Raw genomic sequence first — 25,264 nt, 5'->3', positions numbered from 1 at the left:
CAGTGTCTTAGCCTACCTGACCACCTGATTTAAGTCCCACTAAGAAAATTGTCATTTTTTTGAAGAAACAATCCACTCCAAAGCTTGACCCGACTCCCACTAAGAAAATTTCAACTTCTGGCCTTCCAAATCTCCTAATGTACTTACCACTATTACTGGCCGGTCAGCAGACCAGATTTAAATTCCATTGAGAGAAAAATCGTAACTCTGAGGAAAGAATGGCCTTCTCGGACGCCAGATCTGACCCTCGCTGAAAAAATAAATAAATAAAACACTCGACAGCGGAACCGAACTGAATTTTAATTTACCGAACAGGGAACATAATATATTCATAAAATATTTTACAAAATACCGCAAGAAGAAAACTTACAGCCTAAATTCATCGTAATAATATAATAATAGGGAATATCAAAAAACACATTCTTTACATATACCGTTTCTATAACCTACACTTATTTATTATTAAAAAAAAATATTTATCTTTGCAAAAAACACAATAATTGTTACTACGCGTTTTTCCTAAAAGAACCGTCGTGTGCCCGAACCAGTTCGTCCAGCGCGGGAACCAATCGGGAGGAAAAGTGAGTGAGACGACCGAAAATTGAACAAAAAAAAAAAAAGACTGAAAGAAGACAAAAAACAAAAATTATTCCTTGGCGGGCACCTCGATCACCCTCGGCTTATCGATGATCCTCGCGGTCCTGTTGCCCTTCTCCACGATCCCGATGATCCACGCCTGGTACCCCTCCTGTTTCTCGATATCTTTGCAGTAGGCGGCGGCCTGCTCGCGCGGCAAACAAATCAAGAGACCGCCGGACGTTTCAGCCGAGTGACCCTGGAGCAGCTGAAACATGTTGCCGCACGCTTTCGCCACCGCCGCCATCTTCGCGATCACCGGCAAATTATGAATGACGAACGACACCTCGTTCTTTTGGTGGGAGGCCAAAGTTTGGGCGTGGCCGAGCAGGCCGAAACCGGTCACGTCGGTGGCGCCGTGCGCGTTATACTTGTGCATCAGGCGGCTCGCGATCCGGTTAAGGCGGGCCATCGAGTCCATCGCGCGGTGGTACGCCTTGCGCACGTCCTCCTCGCTCACCACCAACTTGATGCGGTTCCAGCGTTCCGGTTGGTCGAGCCATTGGTGCGCGTTCACCGCCACCTAAGATTTTTTTATTTATTTTACGGGATCAACCCCATTACAACAGTAAATTAAATACAAAATCAATTGAACCATACTTAACAGTAAAATACTAACTATTAAGCAGTAATAAAGCCTACTTATAAATGTAAAATACCGAAAATAGTTTTATAACTTAAATCAATATAACAGAATTCTAAAAATACTAAAAACATACCCTACTAAAGTATAATATTCAGTATTGCCCTAAAAAAAAAAAAATGAAAAAAAATCAAACAATTTCTCTTATTTGACTCTTAAATCCAGATAAGGAAATGCCCAAAATTTCAACCTCCCTAGTATTGACAATTCTTAGAGTTCTTTCAATAGGAGCATGTAATGCATAATTGGCGCTATGAAATGGTAATGAAAAGACACGATACTGCCTTAAATTCCTAGATGGAATATTAAATTGTATTGTCATCAGAAGTTCTGGACAAATTATCTGACCATTCAATAATTTATACAAAAAAATTAAATCTGCATATATCCGTCTTTGTCTCAATGTCTTCATATCAAGCATTTCTAAAACCATATCATAAACATGATCATCCGGAATTCTTATTCGAAGTTTATAGAGACAAAACCTAATAAATTTGTTCTGAACTCTTTCCAAGGACAAGCAATTATTCATGTAAAAGGGCGACCATATCACTGAGCCATATTCCAGCAATGAAACAACCAATGATATGTACAACCTCTTACAGGTCTCTATAGAAAATTCTTTACAGTTCCTTAGTACAAAACCCAGATTCTTAGAGGATTTGAGAACAATATTGTTATTGCTTGAGAATGTCAAGCATTAATACTCCCCCTCACCCCTTCACAATAAACAGGACATTCCCAAACTCCATGTATTTGAAACCCGTTACTCAGAATGAGATAATTAAATATATAAATTCTTTAAAAAATAATGGCTCACCTGGTAAAGATGGAATTTCTGCAAAAATCTTAAAACTGCTCCATATGCACATTTTACCACCACTTGTACATATTATAAACTTAATTTTTAAAACTGGTGTAGTGCCAAGTCATTTTAAAGTATCTGTGGTGAGTCCAGTTTTTAAGTCCGGAAGTAAGGAATTGATGGATAATTATAGACCAATAAGTGTCATCTCTAACCTGGGAAAAGTCTTCGAAAAATGCTTTAAGGATAGACTGTTATGTTATTTTGACCAAAATAATGTACTATCAAAAAATCAATTTGGTTTTACTCGAGGAGTCAGTACAATAGATGCTATATATGAGCTTGTTAGTGATATAACTAAAAGTATGGACAAAAATAAAAAGTGCCTTGCGGTGTTTCTCGACCTAACAAAAGCATTCGATACAGTGTCACACCAAATATTATTACAAACATTAGAAAAATATGGTATCAGAGGCAAAGTATTACAACTTTTACAGAGTTATCTATCAAACAGAATGCAATACACCAAGATAAAAAGTAACCTTAGCGATCCTGATATCATTAAAATTGGAATACCGCAGGGCACTGTACTAGGACCCCTACTTTTCAATGTTTATATAAATGCAGTGAATGATATAAAAACTCCTGGCAAAGTAATATCCTATGCAGATGATACAGGAATTATATTTATTGGAGACACATGGCAAGAGGCAAAAGTTAAGTTTCAAGAAGGTCTATCATTAATCAAAAATTTTTTCGACACCTTTAAATTGTCACTAAATCCAAAAAAATCTAAATATATAGCATTTTCCATAAACAGTTTAAATAGACCAAACTTTCAAAATATTATTGTAAACAATATTAATGAACCAATTGCACAGGTAAACTCTATAAAATATTTGGGAGTCCATATAGACAAACATCTAAAATGGGATATACACATTGATTATTTAACAAAAAAGATAAAGGCACTCTTACATAAATTTTATTTACTAAGGGAAATTTTGTGCAGAAAACTGATTGTGTTGATCTATAAAGCTCTCGTGGAACCCCTATTAAGGTATGGGATATTGATTTGGGGTGGGGCATATGAAAACAGTCTAAAAAATCTTAAAACAATACAAAACTCAATAGTAAAGATAATGTTAAAGAGACCTAGGTTATTTTCAACAAAGCAATTATATAATTCTGAAATACAAGATTTTAAAACTCTTTTTATAACAACCTGTTGCTCTTATGTTCATAAATTCTATGGTAAACAAAGTATAATAAACCATAGACACCAAACCCGAGCTAATAAACACCAGCAAATTGTACTACCTTATATGATTCGAGATTTTGGTCAACATTCGGCAGTATTTTTAGCTCCAAAATTTTATAACCTTCTCCCAGAAAATGTCAAACAACAGAAATATTACAAAAAGTTTAATGAGCATGCCCTAAGTTATATATTAGGAAACAAAAGAAAATTTTGTTGATTGATCATATGTGCTTGTATCAATATTCTGCTTTTCACCAAACTTTTTATTTTCTTACTCGCTAGCAATCACAACATAAATACATAAGGGAAAAAGAAAAAAATCTCAGTATGGACATTTATTCAATTATTTATTTTGTTTCAAATATTATAGGTTTTAGGTACCAAAGACTAGAAAATTCTGTAAAATACTACATAATACCTTTGTAGTTAAAATGTATGTGTATAGAGTATATGAATCTTTTTTTTTTCTCTTTTTCTTATTTTTATTGTTTGGTTTTTGATTTTGTTATGTAGTTTTTGGGTAAACTTATTTAAAATGTTAAATATTGTGAACTAATTTATATAACGGCTAGCCTGCTAAGGGTAACAACATTGATATATTAGAATTTTTAAATTGTTTCTACCATAGCACATACAGATATTCTGGTATCTAGGTGCTTTATATTCTTAGAATTGTAATATTTTATATTGAAGTTGAATATATTGAATTGAAAATCCAAAAATATCCAATTTCTTTGCCAAAATACCATGGTCAACTCTGATGTCGAACGCCTTGGAGAAGTCGGTGTAGATTACATCCATCTGACATCTCCTCTCCAAGGCATTCAACAGATTCTGCTGAAACACTAACAAATTAGTCACAGTAGACTTTCCAGAAATAAATCCATGTTGTTCGCTAAGTAACAACTCTTTACAATAAAAATATAATTGATCATAGATAAGACTGTCCAGGAGCTTCGGAATGGCTGATTGTATACAAACACTTCTGTAATTCTCGATTTTGCTATTGTCGCCAGATTTAAAAATTGGCATTACAAAACTATGTTTCCACAAGGTTGGAAAAATTGCAGATCTTTTAAAAATTATAAAAAGAGGTATGAAATAGTACATACACACTTTATTAGAAAATAATTCGGAATGCCATCGGGTCCTGAACTAACTTTGGGTGGCAACTTGGTAATTTTATCAAAAATCAACCCAACGGAAAGGGTGGGATTAGGAATGGTCATATTTAACTTTGCTTGCTGATTGATAAAAGCACCATTATTGTTTATATTATTAATCGGACTATAGACTGTTGAAAAAACTGGGCAAAACCTTCAGCTATCTGTTCACAGCCAACAAACTCATTATCATTATAATACATTAAATTAGGAAGTTTATTAATTGATCTTTTATTGTTTATGTTATACCAAAAACTTTTAGGGTTAGTGTAGAGTAGTTGGTCTAAGTTTGAAATATAATTATCATAACAAATATCAGTCAAAGTTTTACATCTAGCCCTAATGTTTGAAAAAGTAATATAATCTGCCACATTATGACTGACCCTGTAGCATTTGTGAGCAATTTTCTTTTGCCTAACTAAATATCTTAATTCAGCTGAAAACCAACTAGGAAACTTTGAAGTTTTGTATCTCCCTAGAGGAACAACAAGTGCTATAGCCATATCCAGTATATGATAAAAATGTGAGACTGCTATATTAATATCTGCTGAGCTTAAAACCAAGTCCCAATTAATTCCACATAAGTAATTATTAATACCAATATAATCACCCATTTTAAAATCTACATAGTTTAAATTCGACTGAGTTTCACAACTAAAATCAATTTCAAAATTATACCCTTTGTGATTTAATGACCCCTCAAAAAGACAATCATTTACAGCAAGAGTTTGCTTGCTTGAAAAAATTAGATCTAAATAAACAAGCCTATCATTTGGAATTGTAATATTCTGATAAAAACTCAAACAAGCATAATGCTGACCTAAAACTAGACCCGCCGAGTTTAAAGGACAAGTCACCACCACACCATTGTCGTCATTCCCCCAACTTGAATCAGGTACATTAAAATCACCAAAAATATAAAAATCACAACCTGAATATTCTTGCCTGAGAATGTCAACAGTATGGCAGTGACTTTCATATAAGTTAATTGGAGAATTTGGGGGAATATAAACTCCCCCAATTATAAAGCTAATACTACCAATTCTACATAATATATATAATTGTTCGACTGAATCATACACCAACGTAAGCTTCCTTGAATCAATAACATCCCTGATATATATCAAAATTCCTCCTCCGCGACTTTTGCTGCTAGAAGAAGGTGAACGATCACATCTGAACAGACTAAATGACTTTACAGACAGTTCAGCATCGGAGTAGTCATCAGAGAGCCAACTCTCAACAAATATCAAAATATCATAGTGCGAGCATAAAACAACTTTAATTAATTCATTAATTTTAGTTCTTAGGCCACCAACATTATAGCAAAATACTTGCAATGGGGCTAATTTACGTTTTTTCTATTGTTTCTAACATTATTTGAGGTAGAATTTACTATGTATGGCACATTATTTCTATATATTTAATTATTAAATTCTCCTCTCCTTCTTCTTTTCTTCTGTTTAGCTCTGCAACCACCTTCCTGATGCATTCTCTTTGCATCACTGTTAAGTCATTCTTTAATTTGTATGCATGTAAATTTGACTTCTTATTTCCCATTATTAGTATGTCCCGTGCAATCTTACAGTCAGAGAATACCACTTTAAGTGGTCTCAACTTGTTTCCTCTTTTCTCACCCAATCTAATCACCTTGAGAACTTTGTCGACTGCTGGTTCTTTATTAATTACCCCCAGCAGTTCAGTTAAGAAAAAGAAAGCAAAAGGTTCAAATTATTAACTGGGTTCATGGAAGCGATTTGACAATACAAAAAGTGAATTCAATTTCATAGTTTATTAACTGACAAAAGCCTAAATGGAACTGAAACTCGTTTTAATAATAATTTCTAATCACTTCTTATTGGTTTTGTCATATCCTTAATATTTGTTGCTTTGCTCTTCAAGTAAGAAAAAGTCCAAAGGTGTTAAGTCCGGAGATCTAGATGGCCATTTAAAGAGTCCTCTTCTCCCATTCGCCCAGAAATACATAATTCAAGTACTCACGAACATGTATTGCAAAATGAAAAGGCGCTATCCGATTAAAACCACATGTTGCTATTTAGGATGTCAGGAAAAAAATTCGGAACAAGGTGGAGGACCTTAACGCAATAATTTTAGGTACCCTAAGATTTTCCACTATTATTCATTATTTAAGATCCCAAGAATTCCTGCTTACACATTGAAAGTTTCTGAAGTACAAGTCAACGTGCGGTGGGTTTTTGTCTTCCCAATAACGACAATGTTAACGACTTACGATACCAATAAACATAAACATTGATTCATTAGAAAATTTAACGTTTTCTATTTGTAGAACATTTGTATCTATACTCTATTTCAGAAGTGTGTAGAGCAACAACTGTAGATATCAGCAACAGTTGGAGTAGAATGTTGGGGATTTTCTATTATTTCGCCAATTATTTGGACTTGCTTTTCTTCTGAAATAGACATATGGCCTGGGCGTTTTTTATCCTGGACAGTACCAGTAGTTGTAAATTTATTTACAAGTTCCCTTAAATATTTACGGCAAATAGGACGATCGGGAAAACGTTCGTTGAAAACCCTTTCAGTCTCATGAAAATTACGCGTTGCTCCATAAATAAAAATTGCTTCTACTTTTTCCTCCAATGAACAAGAATTAACCATTTTGAAAAAAACAATAAATTCAAACTGCCAAACACACTAAACAATATCTAACAATGACCGATACAGGAGTAATTTACCGGTTAAGGAAAAATATCTTAAAATTTTTTTTCGAGTTTTTTTAATAGCTATTTGGTTTTTGGAATGTCTAAATAATGTTCAATAACCTTTAACGTGAAATGTGACATACGAGTAAGTAATAATTTGAGTAATAAATTTTTCACGTTTTACTCGAAAACCTTGAAGTTATGTGAGAAAAGTGTAGATACAAAAACTATAGAATTTTTTATCACCAATAATTTTGTTAAAAGACATTTTTTTCTCAGGCAATTATTTTCTGCAAAAAAATCGTTTTTTATTAATTATACCCTTAGCCCCCCACCCACCCTACACACCTTACCAGTAAGAAATTGTATTCAAAAATCATTGTTTTTCATATTTAATTTAATAACACACTTTGTTTATTTAAATTTTATATAATTATATAAATGTACATTAATAAATATTTAATACAAAAACGGTGATTTTTTCCAAAGAATTTCTTACTGGTAAGTAGTGTGGGGTGGGTGGGGGGCTATTGGTAGAATTAATAAAAAATGTTTTTTTTTGCACAAAACCATTTACTGGAAAAAAACGTTTTTCATTAATTCAAATTAAATAAACACAAAACAATTAATTAAACAAACAATTAATTAAACACTCTCGATGTAGCCAACAGGGCTTTTATAGAAAGGACACCACACCAAGGAACTGTATTCCAGTCTTGATCTAACAAAGGAAAAGTACAATAGTTTTATTGAGTTTAAATTGTTAAAGAGTCGGCTATTTCGAATGATGGTGGGGATTAGTGACTTTCCACCCATATAAGGAGACGGAAAAGAATGACTGCTGGTATAAATTTCGATAGCTCACATTTATTACAACCCGAACTAACTACTTCTTACAACAGTTACTTAAACGACAAAGGTGCAATAAAATGAAAGTGTAAAATGTCAAATTAACCCGACAATCTAAAGCACCCCGGAATGGCTTGGAGTCTTTACCGAGTTATGAATTACGAGTGTGCGAATGTCTTGCACGGCCGGCTAAATTAGACCGACGTCTCTGACTATTGAAGACCGAGTGAATTAATCCTAAAAAGGTAACACGCAAGACGCCACCCGCGTAAAAGTCACATTACAATACAGGTGCGCTTCGATCGCCGTTGTTAGGTCTGGCGTCCAAGGACTAGGGGAATATGATGCAAATTTAAAGCCCTTTGGAGATTTGTAGTGTTGAATAGTTTTGGGCTTGACCAAATGACAAAACCCAGAAGTTTCAAGTTAGCGAAAAAGCAGGTTTTTTAAAAAAAGCGCATTTTTAGTATAAACTAAATAAAAATTAACAAAAATAATAAGAAAATAGGTACCCAGAGAAAAAAAACTAGGCAACAAAATTTAAAAAAAAAAAAAATATTTACAATAAGGTGCACAAATAATATGTTCGACTCTTGGCTACAAAATCATTTCTTTCAGCTTATGTTTAAAGGATGAAAATATACAACCGGCAAAATGTAGATGCCGATTTAGAGGTCCTTAAAGGGGAAGAAGAAGAATAAAAAGAAAAGTTTGACTCGACTGCCTGTAAGAAATCAATAATTTCTTCCAGGCATTTGAGGTCTTTAGAGAGGAAGAAGAAAATGATAAAGAAGAATAAGGAAAACGTTGGCTCAACTGCCTTAAAGAAATCAATAACTTCTTCCAGGCATTTGAGGTCCTAAAAGAGGAAGAAGAGGAAGAGGAACAAAAAGAGACGTTTGACTCAATTGCCTGTAAGAAATTAATAATTTTTTCCAAGCATTTGAGGTACATAAAAAGAGACAAATAATAATGAAGCAGAAGAAGAAAAACGAGAAGAAAGGTTTGACGCATTTAAGGTCTTTAAAGAGGAAGAAGAAGAAGAAGAAGATAAAGAAGAATAAGGAAAAGGTTGGCTCAACTGCCTTAAAGAAATCAATAAATTTTTTCAGGCATTTGAAGTCCTTAAAGAAAAAGAAGAAGGAATTCAAGAAGAAAAGTTTGACTCGACTGCCTGTAAGAAATCAATAACTTCTTCCAGGCATTTAAGGTCCTTAAAGAGCTAAAAGAAGAAAAGTTTGACTCGACTGTTTGTAAGAAATCAATAACTTCTTCCAGGCATTTGAAGTCCTAAAAGGGGAAGAAGAGGAAGAGGAACAAAAAGAAACGTTTGACTCCACTGTTTGTAAGAAATCAATAACTTCTTCCAGGCATTTGAGGTCCTAAAAGAGGAAGAAGAGGAAGAGGAACAAAAAGAGACGTTTGACTCAATTGCCTGTAAGAAATTAATAATTTTTTCCAAGCATTTGAGGTACATAAAAAGGAAGAAAAAAATAATAATGAAGAAGAATAACAAAAACAAGAAAACACGCTTGATTCAACTGCCTGTAAGAAATCAAGAACTTTTTCCAGGCATTCGAGGTTCTTTAAAACAAAGAAGAAGAAGAAGAAGAAAGGTTTGATTTAATTGCCCTTTAAGAAATCAATAATTTCCTCCAGGTATTCAGAGTTCTTTAAAACAAAGAAGAAGAAAAAGAAGAAGTGTTTCTTAACCTATACGCATAAACTTGGGAAATTATTGCTGAGGCAAATAATGACTAATAGTGAAACAACTTTAGTAAAATAGTTTTAGTTACGGAGATAAACGACTTATTAATTAAAATTAAAAAAAAAAAGGTAAATTCTCCATAATAAATGTTTATTTAACTATTATAGTAACTGTTCGAAGTTATTTCCATGACTTTCAATACATAATTGAGCACGCCTAATCCAAGAGTTGCAGACAGCAACTAATCCAGGTTGTAGTTGAATTTCCTCGGCGGCAGCAAATATCCGATTTCTTAATTCTCGTTCGTTGTCAACTTCGGTTACATACACCAGAGATTTTAGGTGGCCCCAAAAATAAAAGTCAAGCGGATTAAGGTCGGGTGACCGAGGAGGCCATCCAATCGGACCACCTCGGCCTATCCATCGTTCGGGGCACATTCGATTCAAATGCCGTCGCACTGGTCGCGCAAAATGTGGTGGAGCACCACCATCGTGAAGAAACCACAAATTCTGCCTAATGTGAAGAGGGACTTCTTCAAGGAGTACCGCCAAATTTTGTCGCAAGAATTGTAAATAAAGAGCACCAGTTGGACGATTATCCAAAATGAAAGGGCCAATAAGTATTTTCCGTTTACAATTCTTCCAGCCCACACGTTTACTGAAAATCGTTGTTGAAAGTTTGTTGTTCGCCGAATGGATAAAAAAAAGAAAATAAGATGTCTGTTCAATATGTGGCACAAATGTGAGCCTATCGTCGAATACAACCCCTAGATCTTTAATAGAACTGCTTCTACAGAGGATTTGATTGATTGTCTATATTGTAATTAAACAAAAAAGGATCCTTGGTTCGGTGAAAGGAGATCACACCAGTGATCCAATTAGGTCCAAGTTACTCCGTAAAAACAAGCAGTCCGAGATACTATTGATACACCAGAATATTTTCAGATCATCAGCATAAGCGCTAGTCTAAGGCAGGAAATCATATTCTATAAGATCATTAATATAAAAGATAAAAAGAAGGGGGCCGAGATTGGATCCCTGTGGGACTCCAGAAGTTGAAACAAAGGTATTAGATCTGCAACCTTCCACCTCAACAAACTGTCGACGGTCAATAAGGTATGACGAAAGCAACGAAATCAGCCTTAAATTGAATAATAATAATACTAGAAGGGAATATGAATTATATGCAGAACCTTTAACAACAACTCCAAAGACTTAGGGGAAAGGTACCTATATTGGACCACCTAACAAAATACCTCTGTAAAATGAAATTTTGTGAACCAAATTGTAACAAAAAAATTGTACATAACTTTAGGCCTGTTATAAATAATAACAAAACAGGCTAAAACCTGTTCCTGTGGTTAGCAAAAAAAATAGAGTCATTGGTCCAATTTAGGACACTGGTTTCCTATTTTGAACCGCAAGTTTCCTAAATTTAATGAAAAAACGTTTATTAAACTATTTGTATGTAATTCTGAGATTAATTTACTAATATACATATAATAAGCCTAAAATATTGGGTATATAAAAGAAAAAAATCAGTCACTGTCAGACTCGCAGTTTATACATTCATAGAACTCAGTATATTGCGACCAGTGGTGCACTTTAAGTGTGCCCACTTCTTGCACAAAACACAGCGTATCCACTCTTCTCCCGGGACCAGATTGCAAAAATAAACCTAAGGAAAAAGCAGGTGTCCTTCAACGTGTTAAGACCCTTTAAAGTTTAAACGTTCTATGCAGATGAATATGACCAATGGTTAACGAACAATCCAGGAAGGCAAATTAATCACTTCCAAATTCCTAAGCTGCTTGGCAAGGCATACGAACGTTGTTCGACTATGGTCAGAGGTGTTACCGGTTTTGAAGTGTGTGGAATATATCCAATAAACAGGAACCTGTTTACAGGAGATGATTTTCTTCCTTCCAAAGTCACAGATAAAGAAGCAGAGAAAGAGAAAAATGACTTGAATTCTGTAGCAGACTCGGATGATGTGCCTTTGTCTTATTTTCTTCCGAGCACAAGCGGCACACAAAAGAATTCTGGAAACCAAGCAATAATACTACCAATACAATAAATCTTTTGACACCAGAAAAGCCTTCTACATCAACACAAGTTTCCAGCAAAATTCCATCGGTGACATCTGAACAAATTATTCCGTTTCAGAAAAAAAGAAAAGGAGGCCTCAAGGTAAAAAGTCTACAAGTGTTTCGCTCTAATTAGAGCATTATCAGGCCTTTAGAAGCCATCCACACACGTCACAGTACATAAATAAACATAGGTTTCAAACACAGGTTTATTTATGTACTGTGAAGTGTGTGGATGGCTTCTAAAGGCCTGATGATGCTCTAACTCGAACGAAACACGTGTAGCCCGTTTTATTGCGTGTTGTGAAACCGTGACTTTGCGTTTTTCGTCAATTTCCTTATTTTTGAGGCTAAAAAACTTTGTACAAATTGTCTTAATGCAAGTCATTCTAATCAAACACGTCCATCAGGTACAATGAATCAATCATAATATTTAAATCTTCTTGACAAAGCTAATATAAATTATCCTAATTAAATTGACCTGTGGTTGGACCTTTGGTGTGATGCTCAAATTACGAGACATTTTTTCCACTAATCAAAACTCTTTATATTTTTACTCTCGACACGTGTTTCGATAACGATGTTAGCATCTTCGGGAGAAGATTAAAACTCTTTTAAGGTATTTATACAACGATTTTTTGGTAAATTTTTGGTTTTGGTATATTTATTAAGCTGTTGAATATACGTATATCATATACTATTCTGTTTACAAAAAAGGTGAAAATAATAAAAAAATTACACGGGATTTACGACATATCTAGTTTTTAAACTGGAATACTACACCTCAAATATTTGATGTCATTCTCCTGAAAAATCGCTGTTTTTTGACCATATTACCCAATCTAATAACGCTCTTTTTATACTAAATAGTGCTATTAAATTACATATTAAATTAATATTTTCTGCAAAAACATTGTTTTTCATTAGACAACCCTTGGCCCCCCACCCACCCCACACAACTTACCAGTGAGAAATTCTTGCAAAAAATCACCGTTTTTCGTAATATTGTACGAATTTGGAAAAACGCTGAAACAAGTGTCCAACCAAATTGTCCAGAGAATATTTGTACAAATTTTCATAACTGTACCTGTTCAATTTTTTGAGTTATGGACATTGTGTCCAATAGTTCAATTTCTTTAAATTCTCAATCAAAAACAGACTTAACTACATCACTGTCACTATTTAACATAATTTAGCTCTTTTTGCAATTTTTTTCTCACCCCCCAAGCCTTCTACTCCCATATTAAAAAAAAAAAAACAATCAACAATCAAAAAAACAACAACCGCACTCCTTACCTGGGTTCCAAGCGGTTTAGTGAGTACCAACACGTCCCCCACGACCGCATTATCGGGCACGATGTACTCGTTGGGTTGCGCGACGGTGGAGGCGACGCCCCCGATGGTACACCACGGGTTCACCACCGTCTGACCCCCGGTCACGGTCGTACCCGCCTCCAAAGCGGAATCCTTGAACCCTCTCATTATCAACGGGATAACGACGTCTCTCTCTTTCTCGGTCATTTTGGTGCTGACCCCGAGGAGCATCAGCATGTTGTCGCACTCGGTCACGCCCATCGCGTATAAATCGCTTAGGACGTTCGCGCACGCGATCTTGCCCATCATGTAAGGGTCGTCCACCAGGGGGTAAAAGAAATCGGTGGTTTGGACCAGGACGAGACCCCCGTGACGTAACGGGGTCACCTGCGAAGAGTTTTTCGCTTGTTTTGTCGGGTATTATGTCACTTATATAGTAAAAATCAATTTAGTTTTGATACTGTCTCACGCGCTCTCAAATATTGAAAAGAAAGAGAAAATAGACTCATTATCTCAGTATTTAAAAGATATATATATGAACTTTAATTTTTAACAAAACCCTTCGTAATACAATTATTTACTTATAGATATAGTAGTCGTTAAAGAACGTCAATTTACCGTGACCCACCAGATTAAACACAAGGAAATTGTCCTTAAGAGGCAAAGGAACCAAGTCTACTTTTCTTACCCTGAAGATTGAAGTTCTTTCTATGAGATTCTAGAGGTTTTTTATTTATCGGCCTGCCTGAGCACCTGATCTAACCCAAATTGAGGTGGTGATCTTCCAGGCATTTGGCACCATTTCTGAAATTTGAAGCCTTTCCCCCGAGGCATTCATCGATATCATGGTTTGAGGTCACTTCTCGATGTATTTTTAAAGTGTGCCAGGCATATGAGGTCATTTTAGAGATATCTGTGTGATATTTTAAGCAATTTTTCCTCTTGTATCTTAGATACTTTGGGTCATTTTTCATTTTTAGTCCAGGCATTTAGAGTATTTATTATTGAAATTATTATAGAGACTCTTGAATATATGACACATGGACGTTCAGAACATCTAAGTTTATTAATGTCAATTTCTACAAACTTTTGAAGGAATTTTCAATTTTTTCTTCCTGGCATTTAAAGTCCTTTTAATTCTCTCCCAAATGTTTGAATCAGATGATTTTTTCCAGGAAAGGTTCCAGACTTTTAAAGGTACTAACAATTGTATTCCGGGCAGTTTAAGTCAAGGAATTCCTTCCAGGAATTTAAAGTATTCGTTAGTCGAGTTTGAGGCACTTTTGATGATTTCTTTTGGGAAAGGTTCCAGACTTTTAAAGGAACTAACAATTGTATTCCAGGCAGTTTAAGTCAAGGAATTCCTTCCAGGAATTTAAAGTATTCATTAGTCTAGTTTGAGGCACTTTTGATGATTTCGTCTGAGAAAGGTTCCAGACTTTTAAAGGACCTAACAATTGTATTCCGGGCAGTTTAAGTCAAGGAAATCCTTCCAGGAATTTAAAGTATTCGTTAGTCTACTTTGAGGCACTTTTGATGATTTCTGCTGGCAAAGGTTCCAGACTTTTAAAGGAACTAACAATTGTATTCCGGGCAGTTTAAGTCAAGGAATTCCTTGCAGGAATTTAAAGTATTTGTTAGTCTACTTTGAGGCACTTTTGATGATTTCTCTTGGGAAAGGTTCCAGACTTTTAAAGGTACTAACAATTGTATTCCGGGCAGTTTAAGTCAAGGAATTCCTTCCAGGAATTTAAAGTATTCGTTAGTCCAGTTTGAGGCAGTTTTGATGATTTCTTTTGGAAAAGGTTCCAGACTTTTAAAGGAACTAACAATTTTATCCCAGGCATTTGAAATCGAGGGATTCCTTCCAGGTCTCATTCCAGACCCTTGAAAGCATATCTTCCTCGCTCATTTGCAGTGATTTCTTGAATATTCAGGTGAATTCTTACATGTTTCAGGCATTCAATTTTGTTTTTCAGACATTTCAAATGTGCACCTCCCGTGGAGGCATTTAATCGCTGAAACATCATTTTTTCACCTGGAACTACTTGATATCAAATAAAAAATTCATCGGGAGACATTTCCAGGCATAACTTCGGAACCATACAAGAGAATTTCACCATTCTTTCGCTCCAATGAAAAGGGCTTCCTGAGGACGGATTTCATGTATGAAACGTCTTGTTGCGTTAAAGTTGAATTAAGTTACAGGCACTTTAGTAAACGGCAAAAATTTCTTAAAGGTATTTAAGGAAAAAGGGATTGTCTTGTGAAATAAATGTTTGTAGGTCCTTAGTCGAGGCTTTAAATTAAAAATGCCAAGAACTCTTGAAATAATTAATTTCCATTGGAGCACTACCTGAAAAGGTGCTTCGCCCCCCTACAAAAACTGAGGTTATGTACTTCATTCTTCGGCTACATCATTTCCTCTTGGATAGTTAAATTGTTGATAAGGAAATGGTACAAACGAAGCCCAAAACAGTGAAAATTAATTAAGGTTCTGTGGATAATTAATTTCCACTGAAGACCCGCCCCAAAAGGTGCTTTTCCCATTCAAAAATTGCGGTTATGTAGTCCCATTCCTCGGCTACACTCATTTCCTCTTTCCTGGGCAAAGAAATGGTACCAAGACAGTAAAAATTAATTAGAAATTCTTGATTCTTGTGATATTACCCCCATCCTCACCCTGAACCCCGAAAAAAGTGAGGTTATGTACCTAATTCCTTGGCCTCCCTATTTTTTTTTTTGTATAGTTAAATGTTTGGCCAGTAGATGGTGTGAATAAAGCCCAAAGTGTAAACAAACTTGTTGATAATCAATTTCTTATAGAACCCTACCTGAAAAGGTTATATTTGCTCGCTCCTAAAAAAATGAGGTACCTAGTTCCTCGGCTACACCACCTATCTATCTATACTTCTTGGGATAATTTAGTTATTATTCAAAAAAACAGTGTAAATAAATAGGGAATTATTTGTTATAACACTTGACTGAAGCCCTAACCGAAAAGGGTGAAATAATTGAGGTTATGTTTCGAAATAACAGGATAGCAACCCCAGTAAACAAACAAATAATTATTAATTAAATAAATCGTGGGGGGCCCTCACCGAACAATCCAAGCCGATACCGATCCGCGGGATGGCCATATGCATAAAGTGCTCATGGTCCCCGCCGCTGTTGTAGTCCTGCTGCAGTCCCTCGACCAGTTTGTTGAGCACCTCCTGGGGCACCTTGCACCCCCGGCCCTTCAAGTCGGCGAACCGCGTTAACCGGAAACTCGCTTCCAGGTCGTGGGCCAGCGGGTCGAACGGTCGTCTCAACGCCAAACTGTTGGGATTCCCGCCGAGTTCCAACTGTACGGCCCCCAACGCGTCCTGTTGTACGCCGACCTGATAATCGCCCATCGCCGGTTTTCCCTCTTAACTTACACTTAAACGATTTACTACTACTATGCTCGGAGAAACTTTACTTTCTCCTGCTGTATATTTATTTTACACGATACTACTAGCGTGTTAAAAACGCTGGCCGCGAGAGCGTTTCTCAAACAATCGCACCGCGAAAGACGCGTACAAAATGGCGGACTGGGGGGCCCCCGCTCGTTCGTTTTCGTCCCTCTTACTCGCTCCGGGGCAACTTATCTGTCACTCGAGCGTCAGTTTGTCATGCTAAAAGTCACGTGATATAACTGAACCGATCACATTTCTAAAGCGAAACGAATAGGAGCGCGGTCGAAAGCACGCCCCTCGAAATGCCCTCGCCCCATTGGTCAGGTTTATCGACTGGTCGCCAAAAGTTCTTCTAGAAGATTCCGACTGCTGGCATAATGGATTAGTTTTAGGCAATTTGGCCCCCGGGGGAGGCCCCAGAAGCCTCCGGGGGCCCCATAAACCTCCGAAACCCCCCTAAAAAAGCCCCCTTGGAAAAGCATCTTCATTTAAACGAGTAGTATTTTCGTTGGCTTTAGACGCGGCGTTGCCGTTCATGGCCTGATTAAGACTTTATTGAGGGTTTTAGGGCGTTTAAAGCCTTAGGGGGGCTCCAGCCTCAGTGGTTTTTCTTAAATCTCTTTGTCATAAAGGGTTTTTTAGTTTTAAAGGCCTTAAAAACGCCTAAAGAGTTAAGAAAACAGAAATGACACTAGATGTGGCAACGCGGCCCCTTATTAAATAGGGAGCTAGTAAACGGGTGCCCGTAAACGCTATTTTATTTATAGCCGATACGGTAATTTTTAAGCTTATAACATTTTAAACTTCTGTACCTTAGTTTGTGTGAAATGTTTGATAACAAAGTAGTCATGACATTTTATATTGCAGGTATTAAATAATACAAGGTACCAATAATTACTTAATAGGTATTTATTGGTGTTAAACCGGTATATTATTTTTACGTAGAGCATTTTTATTATTTTTCGACCAATTACTTCTTATTTTACAAATTAAAGACATACAAACTTAGCAAAAGACATATACAATTAATTTTTTCGTAATAATACATGTTTTTTTATATATCTACCGGGTTTTTTTTGTGTGTAAGTGAATAGTGAAGTGCCCACAGAATTACCGATAATAAAATAAAGACACCTCCAATAACTCCCTAATTTTACTGCAACCGTGAATGACTTTGACACAACAACGTCATGCGGGCTGTCAAAGTCATTCCCGACATTGTCCTTGTCAACAACAAAAGTAGTACTATATTTTGTTTTTTCGCCTCAAAAAACGTTATTAAATCGCAAAAAAGATGCTGTAATGTCCGTTTAGCTAAAAAAACAAACAATAAAGAAGCACCTTATGCTTGACGCGGACCTCTCCAGCGATGTCTCCCTCTGAGGTAAGTAAAACTATACAGGGGGGGGTCTTTGTCCTCCCTCAAAAATTGTTTACTCACACACACTTAAATATTGTAGAAAAGGTTACAAAAAGAACTGATGTCCCTGGTAAAAGACCCGCCGCCAGGGGTGTCCGTGGACGCGGACCAAGCCGAACAGAATCTCTCCTTGTAAGTAAATCTCTCCCTTTTCTAGGTCAAAAAACCCTTTTTTTTCTTGTTATGGTTTAAAGATGGACTATTCATATGGACGGTGCCCCCGGCACCCTCTATGAGGGCGAACGCTTTCAATTACAGTTTAAATTTAGTAGTAAATATCCCTTTGATTCACCAGAGGTGAGTGCCACATAACCCGAGAGACTTCTTATAAAATAAGGGGTTTTTTAGGTCACATTTACCGGGGCTAACATCCCAGTGCACCCTCACATATACAGTAACGGGCACATATGCTTATCGATTTTAACGGACGACTGGTCTCCCGCACTGTCAGTGCAGTCTGTGTGTCTTTCCATTATTTCCATGCTCAGTAGTTGCAAGGAAAAGGTACTTCATAGGGTGTTTTTCTTAAAAATTGGTTTAATTTCTGGTGTTTTTTGTAGCAAAGGCCCCCTGATAATGCCTTCTATGTGAAGACATGCAATAAAAACCCAAAGAAGACAAAGTGGTGGTACCATGGTAAAATGAGAAGTGATTCGGGCCTTTTTAATTGTTATTTTAACTGTTTTTTTTTTGTTGCAGATGATTCGGTCTAGTGCAAGGAAATCTTACTATATATTATTATATAGCTATTTTTTTAATAAACTGGTTACTTTTAGTACTTAGCAAGTGATGATTTTTACAAAGGGGGTGGGAGGGAGGTTGTCATATATTATCCCAGAAATTTTATTTAAATTAGTCTGTGATACATACGCAAGTCTTGTTTATTATTTTTCAAATTGGGGCCTAAGGCGTGGATAGCTCAGACTGCCTTTATCCAGTAAGTAGGTGTGACCTTAGAGGATTTTTTTTTCTTTTTTGAACGTGTTGTTATTGTAATATAAATTATTGTACCTGTTGGTTTTGTTTATTTTTATTGGCCTTCCCGTGATCCTGACCTAGGGCCTTTGGATTTTTTATCCATGGCTTTTTTTATATGCCCCTGACTTAATAAAAATTGCCATATGAAATAAATTTAAACCTATATGGAATACAAATATCAATGAGATTTTTTTAGCAAAAGATACAGTGTAACAGATGTAATAAAACAGATGTGTGATGAATTGGGAATTTGTGTGTGTGCCTAATTGTACCATATTAATTATTATAGTGAAGACTTATGAGATAACAACAAAAAAAAGAAGATTATATTGCTTTAAAGAATTAAACATATTTGTACTTGAATTTTTCCAGATGAAACAGAACAAAATTCCCAAAAATTTTGAGTTTCTTTTGGAGTAGGGCTTTGAAACTTTGTAGATCATTAGAATTAATGTTTTCCTACCTGGTGCTTTTTGAATGAACCTTCTAAGTTGAATAGAACAGAAATTGGGTCCTGAAACATGTGATTTTCGGGTGAAAAAAACCCAAATTGTCAAAAATTTTGAGTTTTTCTTTGAGTAGGACTTTGAAACTTTGTAGATAATTTATATTAATGTTTTCCTACCTGGTGCTTTTTGAATGAACCTTCTAAGTTGATTAGAACAGAAATTGGGTCCTGAAACATGTGATTTTTAACTGAAAAAAACCAAAATTGCCAAAAATTTTGAGTTTTTCTTTCAGTAGGACTTTGAAACTTTGTAGATCATTAGAATTAATGTTTTCCTACCTGGTCCTTTTTGAATGAACATTCTAAGTTGATTAGAACAGGAATTGGGTCCTGAAACATGTGATTTTCGGGTGAAAAAAACCAAAATTGCCAAAAATTTTGAGTTTTTCTTTGAGTAGGACTTTGAAACTTTGTAGATCATTAGAATTAATGTTTTCCTACCTGGTCCTTTTTAAATGAACCTTCTAAGTTGAATAGAACAGAAATTGGGTCCTGAAACATGTGATTTTTGAGTGAAAAAAACCAAAATTGTCAAAAATTTTGAGTTTTTCTTTGAGTAGGACTTTGAAACTTTGTAGATAATTTATATTAATGTTTTCCTACCTGGTGCTTTTTGAATGAACCTTCTAAGTTGATTAGAACAGAAATTGGGTCCTGAAACATGTGATTTTTAACTGAAAAAAACCAAAATTGCCAAAAATTTTGAGTTTTTCTTTGAGTAGGACTTTGAAACTTTGTAGATCATTAGAATTAATGTTTTCCTACCTGGTGCTTTTTAAATGAACCTTCTAAGTTGAATAGAACAGGAATTGGGTCCTGAAACATGTGATTTTCGGGTGAAAAAAACCAAAATTGCCAAAAATTTTAAGTTTTTCTTTGAGTAGGCCTTTGAAACTTTGTAGATCATTTATATTAGTGTTTTCCTACCTGGTGCTTTTTAAATGAACCTTCCAAGTTAAATAGAACAGAAATTGGGTCCTGAAACGTGGTTTTTGAGTGAAAAAAACCAAATCTGCCAAAAATTTTGAGTTTTTCTTTGAGTAGGACTTTGAAACTTTGTAGATCATTAGAATTAATGTTTTCCTACCTGGTCCTTTTTAAATGAACCTTCTAAGTTGAATAGAACAGAAATTGGGTCCTGAAACATGTGATTTTCGGGTGAAAAAAACCAAAATTGTCAAAAATTTTGAGTTTTTCTTTCAGTAGGACTTTGAAACTTTGTAGATCATTAGAATTAATGTTTTCCTACCTGGTCCTTTTTGAATGAACATTCTAAGTTGATTAGAACAGGAATTGGGTCCTGAAACATGTGATTTTCGGGTGAAAAAAACCAAAATTGCCAAAAATTTTGAGTTTTTCTTTGAGTAGGACTTTGAAACTTTGTAGATCATTAGAATTAATGTTTTCCTACCTGGTCCTTTTTAAATGAACCTTCTAAGTTGAATAGAACAGAAGTTGGGTCCTGAAACATGTGATTTTCGGGTGAGAAAAACCAAAATTGCCAAAAATTTTGAGTTTTTCTTTCAGTAGGGCTTTGAAACTTTGTAGATCATTAGAATTAATGTTTTCCTACCTGGTCCTTTTTAAATGAACCTTCTAAGTTGAATAGAACAGAAGTTGGGTCCTGAAACATGTGATTTTCGGGTGAGAAAAACCAAAATTGCCAAAAATTTTGAGTTTTTCTTTCAGTAGGGCTTTGATACTTTGTAGATCATTAGAATTAATGTTTTGCTACCTGGTGCTTTTTGAATGAACATTCTAAGTTGAATAGAACCGGAATTGGGTCCTGAAACGTATGATTTTTGAGTGAAAAAAACCAAAATTGCCCAAAATTTTGAGTTTTTCTTTGAGTATGACTTTGAAACTTTGTAGATCATTAGAATTAATGTTTTCCTACCTGGTCCTTTTTGAATGAACCTTCTAAGTTGAATAGAACAGAAATTGGGTCCTGAAACATGTGATTTTCAGGTGAAAAAAACCAAATTTGCCTGAAATTTTGAGTTTTTCTTTGAGTATGACTTTGAAACTTTGTAGATCATTAGAATTAATGTTTTGCTACCTGGTGCTTTTTGAATGAACCTTCTAAGTTGATAAGAACAGGAATTAGGTCCTGAAACATGTGGTTTTCGGGTGAAAAAAACCAAAATTGCCAAAAATTTTGAGTTTTTCTTTGAGTAGGACTTTGAAACTTTGTAGATCATTAGAATTAATGTTTTCCTACCTGGTCCTTTTTAAATGAACCTTCTAAGTTGAATAGAACAGAAATTGGGTCCTGAAACATGTGGTTTTCGGGTGAAAAAAACCAAAATTGCCAAAAATTTTGAGTTTTTCTTTGAGTATGACTTTGAAACTTTGTAGATCATTAGAATTAATGTTTTCCTACCTGGTCCTTTTTAAATTAACCTTCTAAGTTGAATAGAACAGAAATTGAGTCCTGAAACATGTGATTTTCGGGTGAAAAAAACCAAAATTGCCAAAAATTTGGAGTTTTTCCTTGGGTATAACTTTGAAACTTTGTAGATCATTAGAATTAATGTTTTGCTACCTGGTGCTTTTTGAATGAACCTTCTAAGTTGAATAGAACAGAAGTTGGGTCCTGAAACATGTGATTTTCGGGTGAGAAAAACCAAAATTGCCAAAAATTTTGAGTTTTTCTTTCAGTAGGGCTTTGAAACTTTGTAGATCATTAGAATTAATGTTTTCCTACCTGGTGCTTTTTGAATGAACCTTCTAAGTTGAATAGAACAGAAGTTGGGTCCTGAAACATGTGATTTTCGGGTGAGAAAAACCAAAATTGCCAAAAATTTTGAGTTTTTCTTTCAGTAGGGCTTTGAAACTTTGTAGATCATTAGAATTAATGTTTTCCTACCTGGTCCTTTTTAAATGAACCTTCTAAGTTGAATAGAACAGAAGTTGGGTCCTGAAACATGTGATTTTCGGGTGAGAAAAACCAAAATTGCCAAAAATTTTGAGTTTTTCTTTCAGTAGGGCTTTGATACTTTGTAGATCATTAGAATTAATGTTTTGCTACCTGGTGCTTTTTGAATGAACATTCTAAGTTGAATAGAACCGGAATTGGGTCCTGAAACGTATGATTTTTGAGTGAAAAAAACCAAAATTGCCCAAAATTTTGAGTTTTTCTTTGAGTATGACTTTGAAACTTTGTAGATCATTAGAATTAATGTTTTCCTACCTGGTCCTTTTTGAATGAACCTTCTAAGTTGAATAGAACAGAAATTGGGTCCTGAAACATGTGATTTTCAGGTGAAAAAAACCAAATTTGCCTGAAATTTTGAGTTTTTCTTTGAGTATGACTTTGAAACTTTGTAGATCATTAGAATTAATGTTTTGCTACCTGGTGCTTTTTGAATGAACCTTCTAAGTTGATAAGAACAGGAATTAGGTCCTGAAACATGTGGTTTTCGGGTGAAAAAAACCAAAATTGCCAAAAATTTTGAGTTTTTCTTTGAGTAGGACTTTGAAACTTTGTAGATCATTAGAATTAATGTTTTCCTACCTGGTCCTTTTTAAATGAACCTTCTAAGTTGAATAGAACAGAAATTGGGTCCTGAAACATGTGGTTTTCGGGTGAAAAAAACCAAAATTGCCAAAAATTTTGAGTTTTTCTTTGAGTATGACTTTGAAACTTTGTAGATCATTAGAATTAATGTTTTCCTACCTGGTCCTTTTTAAATGAACCTTCTAAGTTGAATAGAACAGAAGTTGGGTCCTGAAACATGTGATTTTCGGGTGAGAAAAACCAAAATTGCCAAAAATTTTGAGTTTTTCTTTCAGTAGGGCTTTGAAACTTTGTAGATCATTAGAATTAATGTTTTCCTACCTGGTCCTTTTTAAATGAACCTTCTAAGTTGAATAGAACAGAAGTTGGGTCCTGAAACATGTGATTTTCGGGTGAGAAAAACCAAAATTGCCAAAAATTTTGAGTTTTTCTTTCAGTAGGGCTTTGATACTTTGTAGATCATTAGAATTAATGTTTTGCTACCTGGTGCTTTTTGAATGAACATTCTAAGTTGAATAGAACCGGAATTGGGTCCTGAAACGTATGATTTTTGAGTGAAAAAAACCAAAATTGCCCAAAATTTTGAGTTTTTCTTTGAGTATGACTTTGAAACTTTGTAGATCATTAGAATTAATGTTTTCCTACCTGGTCCTTTTTGAATGAACCTTCTAAGTTGAATAGAACAGAAATTGGGTCCTGAAACATGTGATTTTCAGGTGAAAAAAACCAAATTTGCCTGAAATTTTGAGTTTTTCTTTGAGTATGACTTTGAAACTTTGTAGATCATTAGAATTAATGTTTTGCTACCTGGTGCTTTTTGAATGAACCTTCTAAGTTGATAAGAACAGGAATTAGGTCCTGAAACATGTGGTTTTCGGGTGAAAAAAACCAAAATTGCCAAAAATTTTGAGTTTTTCTTTGAGTAGGACTTTGAAACTTTGTAGATCATTAGAATTAATGTTTTCCTACCTGGTCCTTTTTAAATGAACCTTCTAAGTTGAATAGAACAGAAATTGGGTCCTGAAACATGTGGTTTTCGGGTGAAAAAAACCAAAATTGCCAAAAATTTTGAGTTTTTCTTTGAGTATGACTTTGAAACTTTGTAGATCATTAGAATTAATGTTTTCCTACCTGGTCCTTTTTAAATTAACCTTCTAAGTTGAATAGAACAGAAATTGAGTCCTGAAACATGTGATTTTCGGGTGAAAAAAACCAAAATTGCCAAAAATTTGGAGTTTTTCCTTGGGTATAACTTTGAAACTTTGTAGATCATTAGAATTAATGTTTTGCTACCTGGTGCTTTTTGAATGAACCTTCTAAGTTGATAAGAACAGGAATTAGGTCCTGAAACATGTGGTTTTCGGGTGAAAAAAACCAAAATTGCCAAAAATTTTGAGTTTTTCTTTGAGTAGGCCTTTGAAACTTTGTAGATCATTAGAATTAATGTTTTCCTACCTGGTCCTTTTTGAATAAACCTTCTAAGTTGATTAGAACAGGAATTGGGTCCTGAAACATGTGATTTTTGGGTGAAAAAAAGCAAAATTGTCAAAAATTTTGAGTTTTTCTTTGAGTAGGCCTTTGAAACTTTGTAGATCATTTATATTAGTGTTTTCCTACCTGGTGCTTTTTAAATGAACCTTCCAAGTTAAATAGAACAGAAATTGGGTCCAGAAACATGCGGTTTTCGGGTGAAAAAAACCAAAATTGCCCAAAATTTTGAGTTTTTCTTTGAGTAGGACTTTGAAACTTTGTAGATCATTAGAATTAATGTTTTCCTACCTGGTCCTTTTTAAATGAACCTTCTAAGTTGAATAGAACAGAAATTGGGTCCTGAAACATGTGATTTTCAACTGAAAAAAACCAAAATTGCCAAAAATTTTGAGTTTTTTTTTGAGTAGGACTTTGAAACTTTGTAGATCATTAGAATTAATGTTTTCCTACCTGGTCCTTTTTAAATGAACCTTCTAAGTTGAATAGAACAGAAATTGGGTCCTGAAACATGTGATTTTCAACTGAAAAAAACCAAAATTGCCAAAAATTTTGAGTTTTTCTTTGAGTAGGCCTTTGAAACTTTGTAGATCATTAGAATTAATGTTTTCCTACCTGGTCCTTTTTAAATGAACCTTCTAAGTTAAATAGAACAGAAATTGGGTCCTGAAACATGTGATTTTCGGGTGAAAAAAACCAAAATTGCCAAAAATTTTGAGTTTTTCTTTGAGTAGGCCTTTGAAACTTTGTAGATCATTAGA

At 34.9% G+C, this 25,264-nt stretch overlaps 2 protein-coding genes across 2 annotated transcripts; one reads left to right on the top strand and one right to left on the bottom strand.

Moving 5' to 3' along the window:
• Window positions 1-280: 280 nt before the first annotated feature.
• LOC126747649 (inactive selenide, water dikinase-like protein) lies at window positions 281-16,746 on the bottom strand. Its single transcript, XM_050456408.1, has 3 exons — window positions 16,251-16,746; window positions 13,132-13,536; window positions 281-1,159 (listed from the first exon to the last, which is right to left on the bottom strand). Exons 1-3 carry the CDS (start codon window positions 16,545-16,547, stop codon window positions 647-649), a joined length of 1,215 nt encoding a protein of 404 aa, XP_050312365.1. The 5' UTR covers window positions 16,548-16,746; the 3' UTR covers window positions 281-646.
• A 1,041-nt stretch (window positions 16,747-17,787) lies between these two features.
• LOC126747658 (ubiquitin-conjugating enzyme E2 W) lies at window positions 17,788-19,024 on the top strand. The gene is made up of 6 exons (XM_050456422.1): window positions 17,788-17,973; window positions 18,050-18,141; window positions 18,204-18,306; window positions 18,358-18,513; window positions 18,570-18,645; window positions 18,709-19,024. Exons 1-6 carry the CDS (start codon window positions 17,959-17,961, stop codon window positions 18,720-18,722), a joined length of 456 nt encoding a protein of 151 aa, XP_050312379.1. The 5' UTR covers window positions 17,788-17,958; the 3' UTR covers window positions 18,723-19,024.
• The last annotated feature ends 6,240 nt before the right edge of the window (window positions 19,025-25,264 follow it).

The sequence above is a fragment of the Anthonomus grandis genome, chromosome 19, assembly GCF_022605725.1.
Source record: "Anthonomus grandis grandis chromosome 19, icAntGran1.3, whole genome shotgun sequence".
NCBI classification, from domain to species: domain Eukaryota; kingdom Metazoa; phylum Arthropoda; class Insecta; order Coleoptera; family Curculionidae; genus Anthonomus; species Anthonomus grandis.
Note: the sequence above shows the minus strand (reverse complement) of the source record. Positions and strands in the feature narration are given on the sequence as shown.

Bases quoted from the DNA above. Each gene is read 5' to 3' on its own strand.
- LOC126747649 (XM_050456408.1), bottom strand. From the start codon at position 16,547: ATGGGCGATTATCAGGTCGGCGTACAACAGGACGCGTTGGGGGCCGTA. The intron at 13,537-16,250 runs GTGAGGGCCCCC...AACTCTTCGCAG, and splicing joins GTATCGGCTTGGATTGTTCG to GTGACCCCGTTACGTCACGG. The intron at 1,160-13,131 runs GTAAGGAGTGCG...AAAAAATCTTAG, and splicing joins CTAAACCGCTTGGAACCCAG to GTGGCGGTGAACGCGCACCA.
- LOC126747658 (XM_050456422.1), top strand. The intron at 18,307-18,357 runs GTGAGTGCCACA...GGGGTTTTTTAG, and splicing joins ATCCCTTTGATTCACCAGAG to GTCACATTTACCGGGGCTAA. The intron at 18,514-18,569 runs GTACTTCATAGG...TGTTTTTTGTAG, and splicing joins TCAGTAGTTGCAAGGAAAAG to CAAAGGCCCCCTGATAATGC.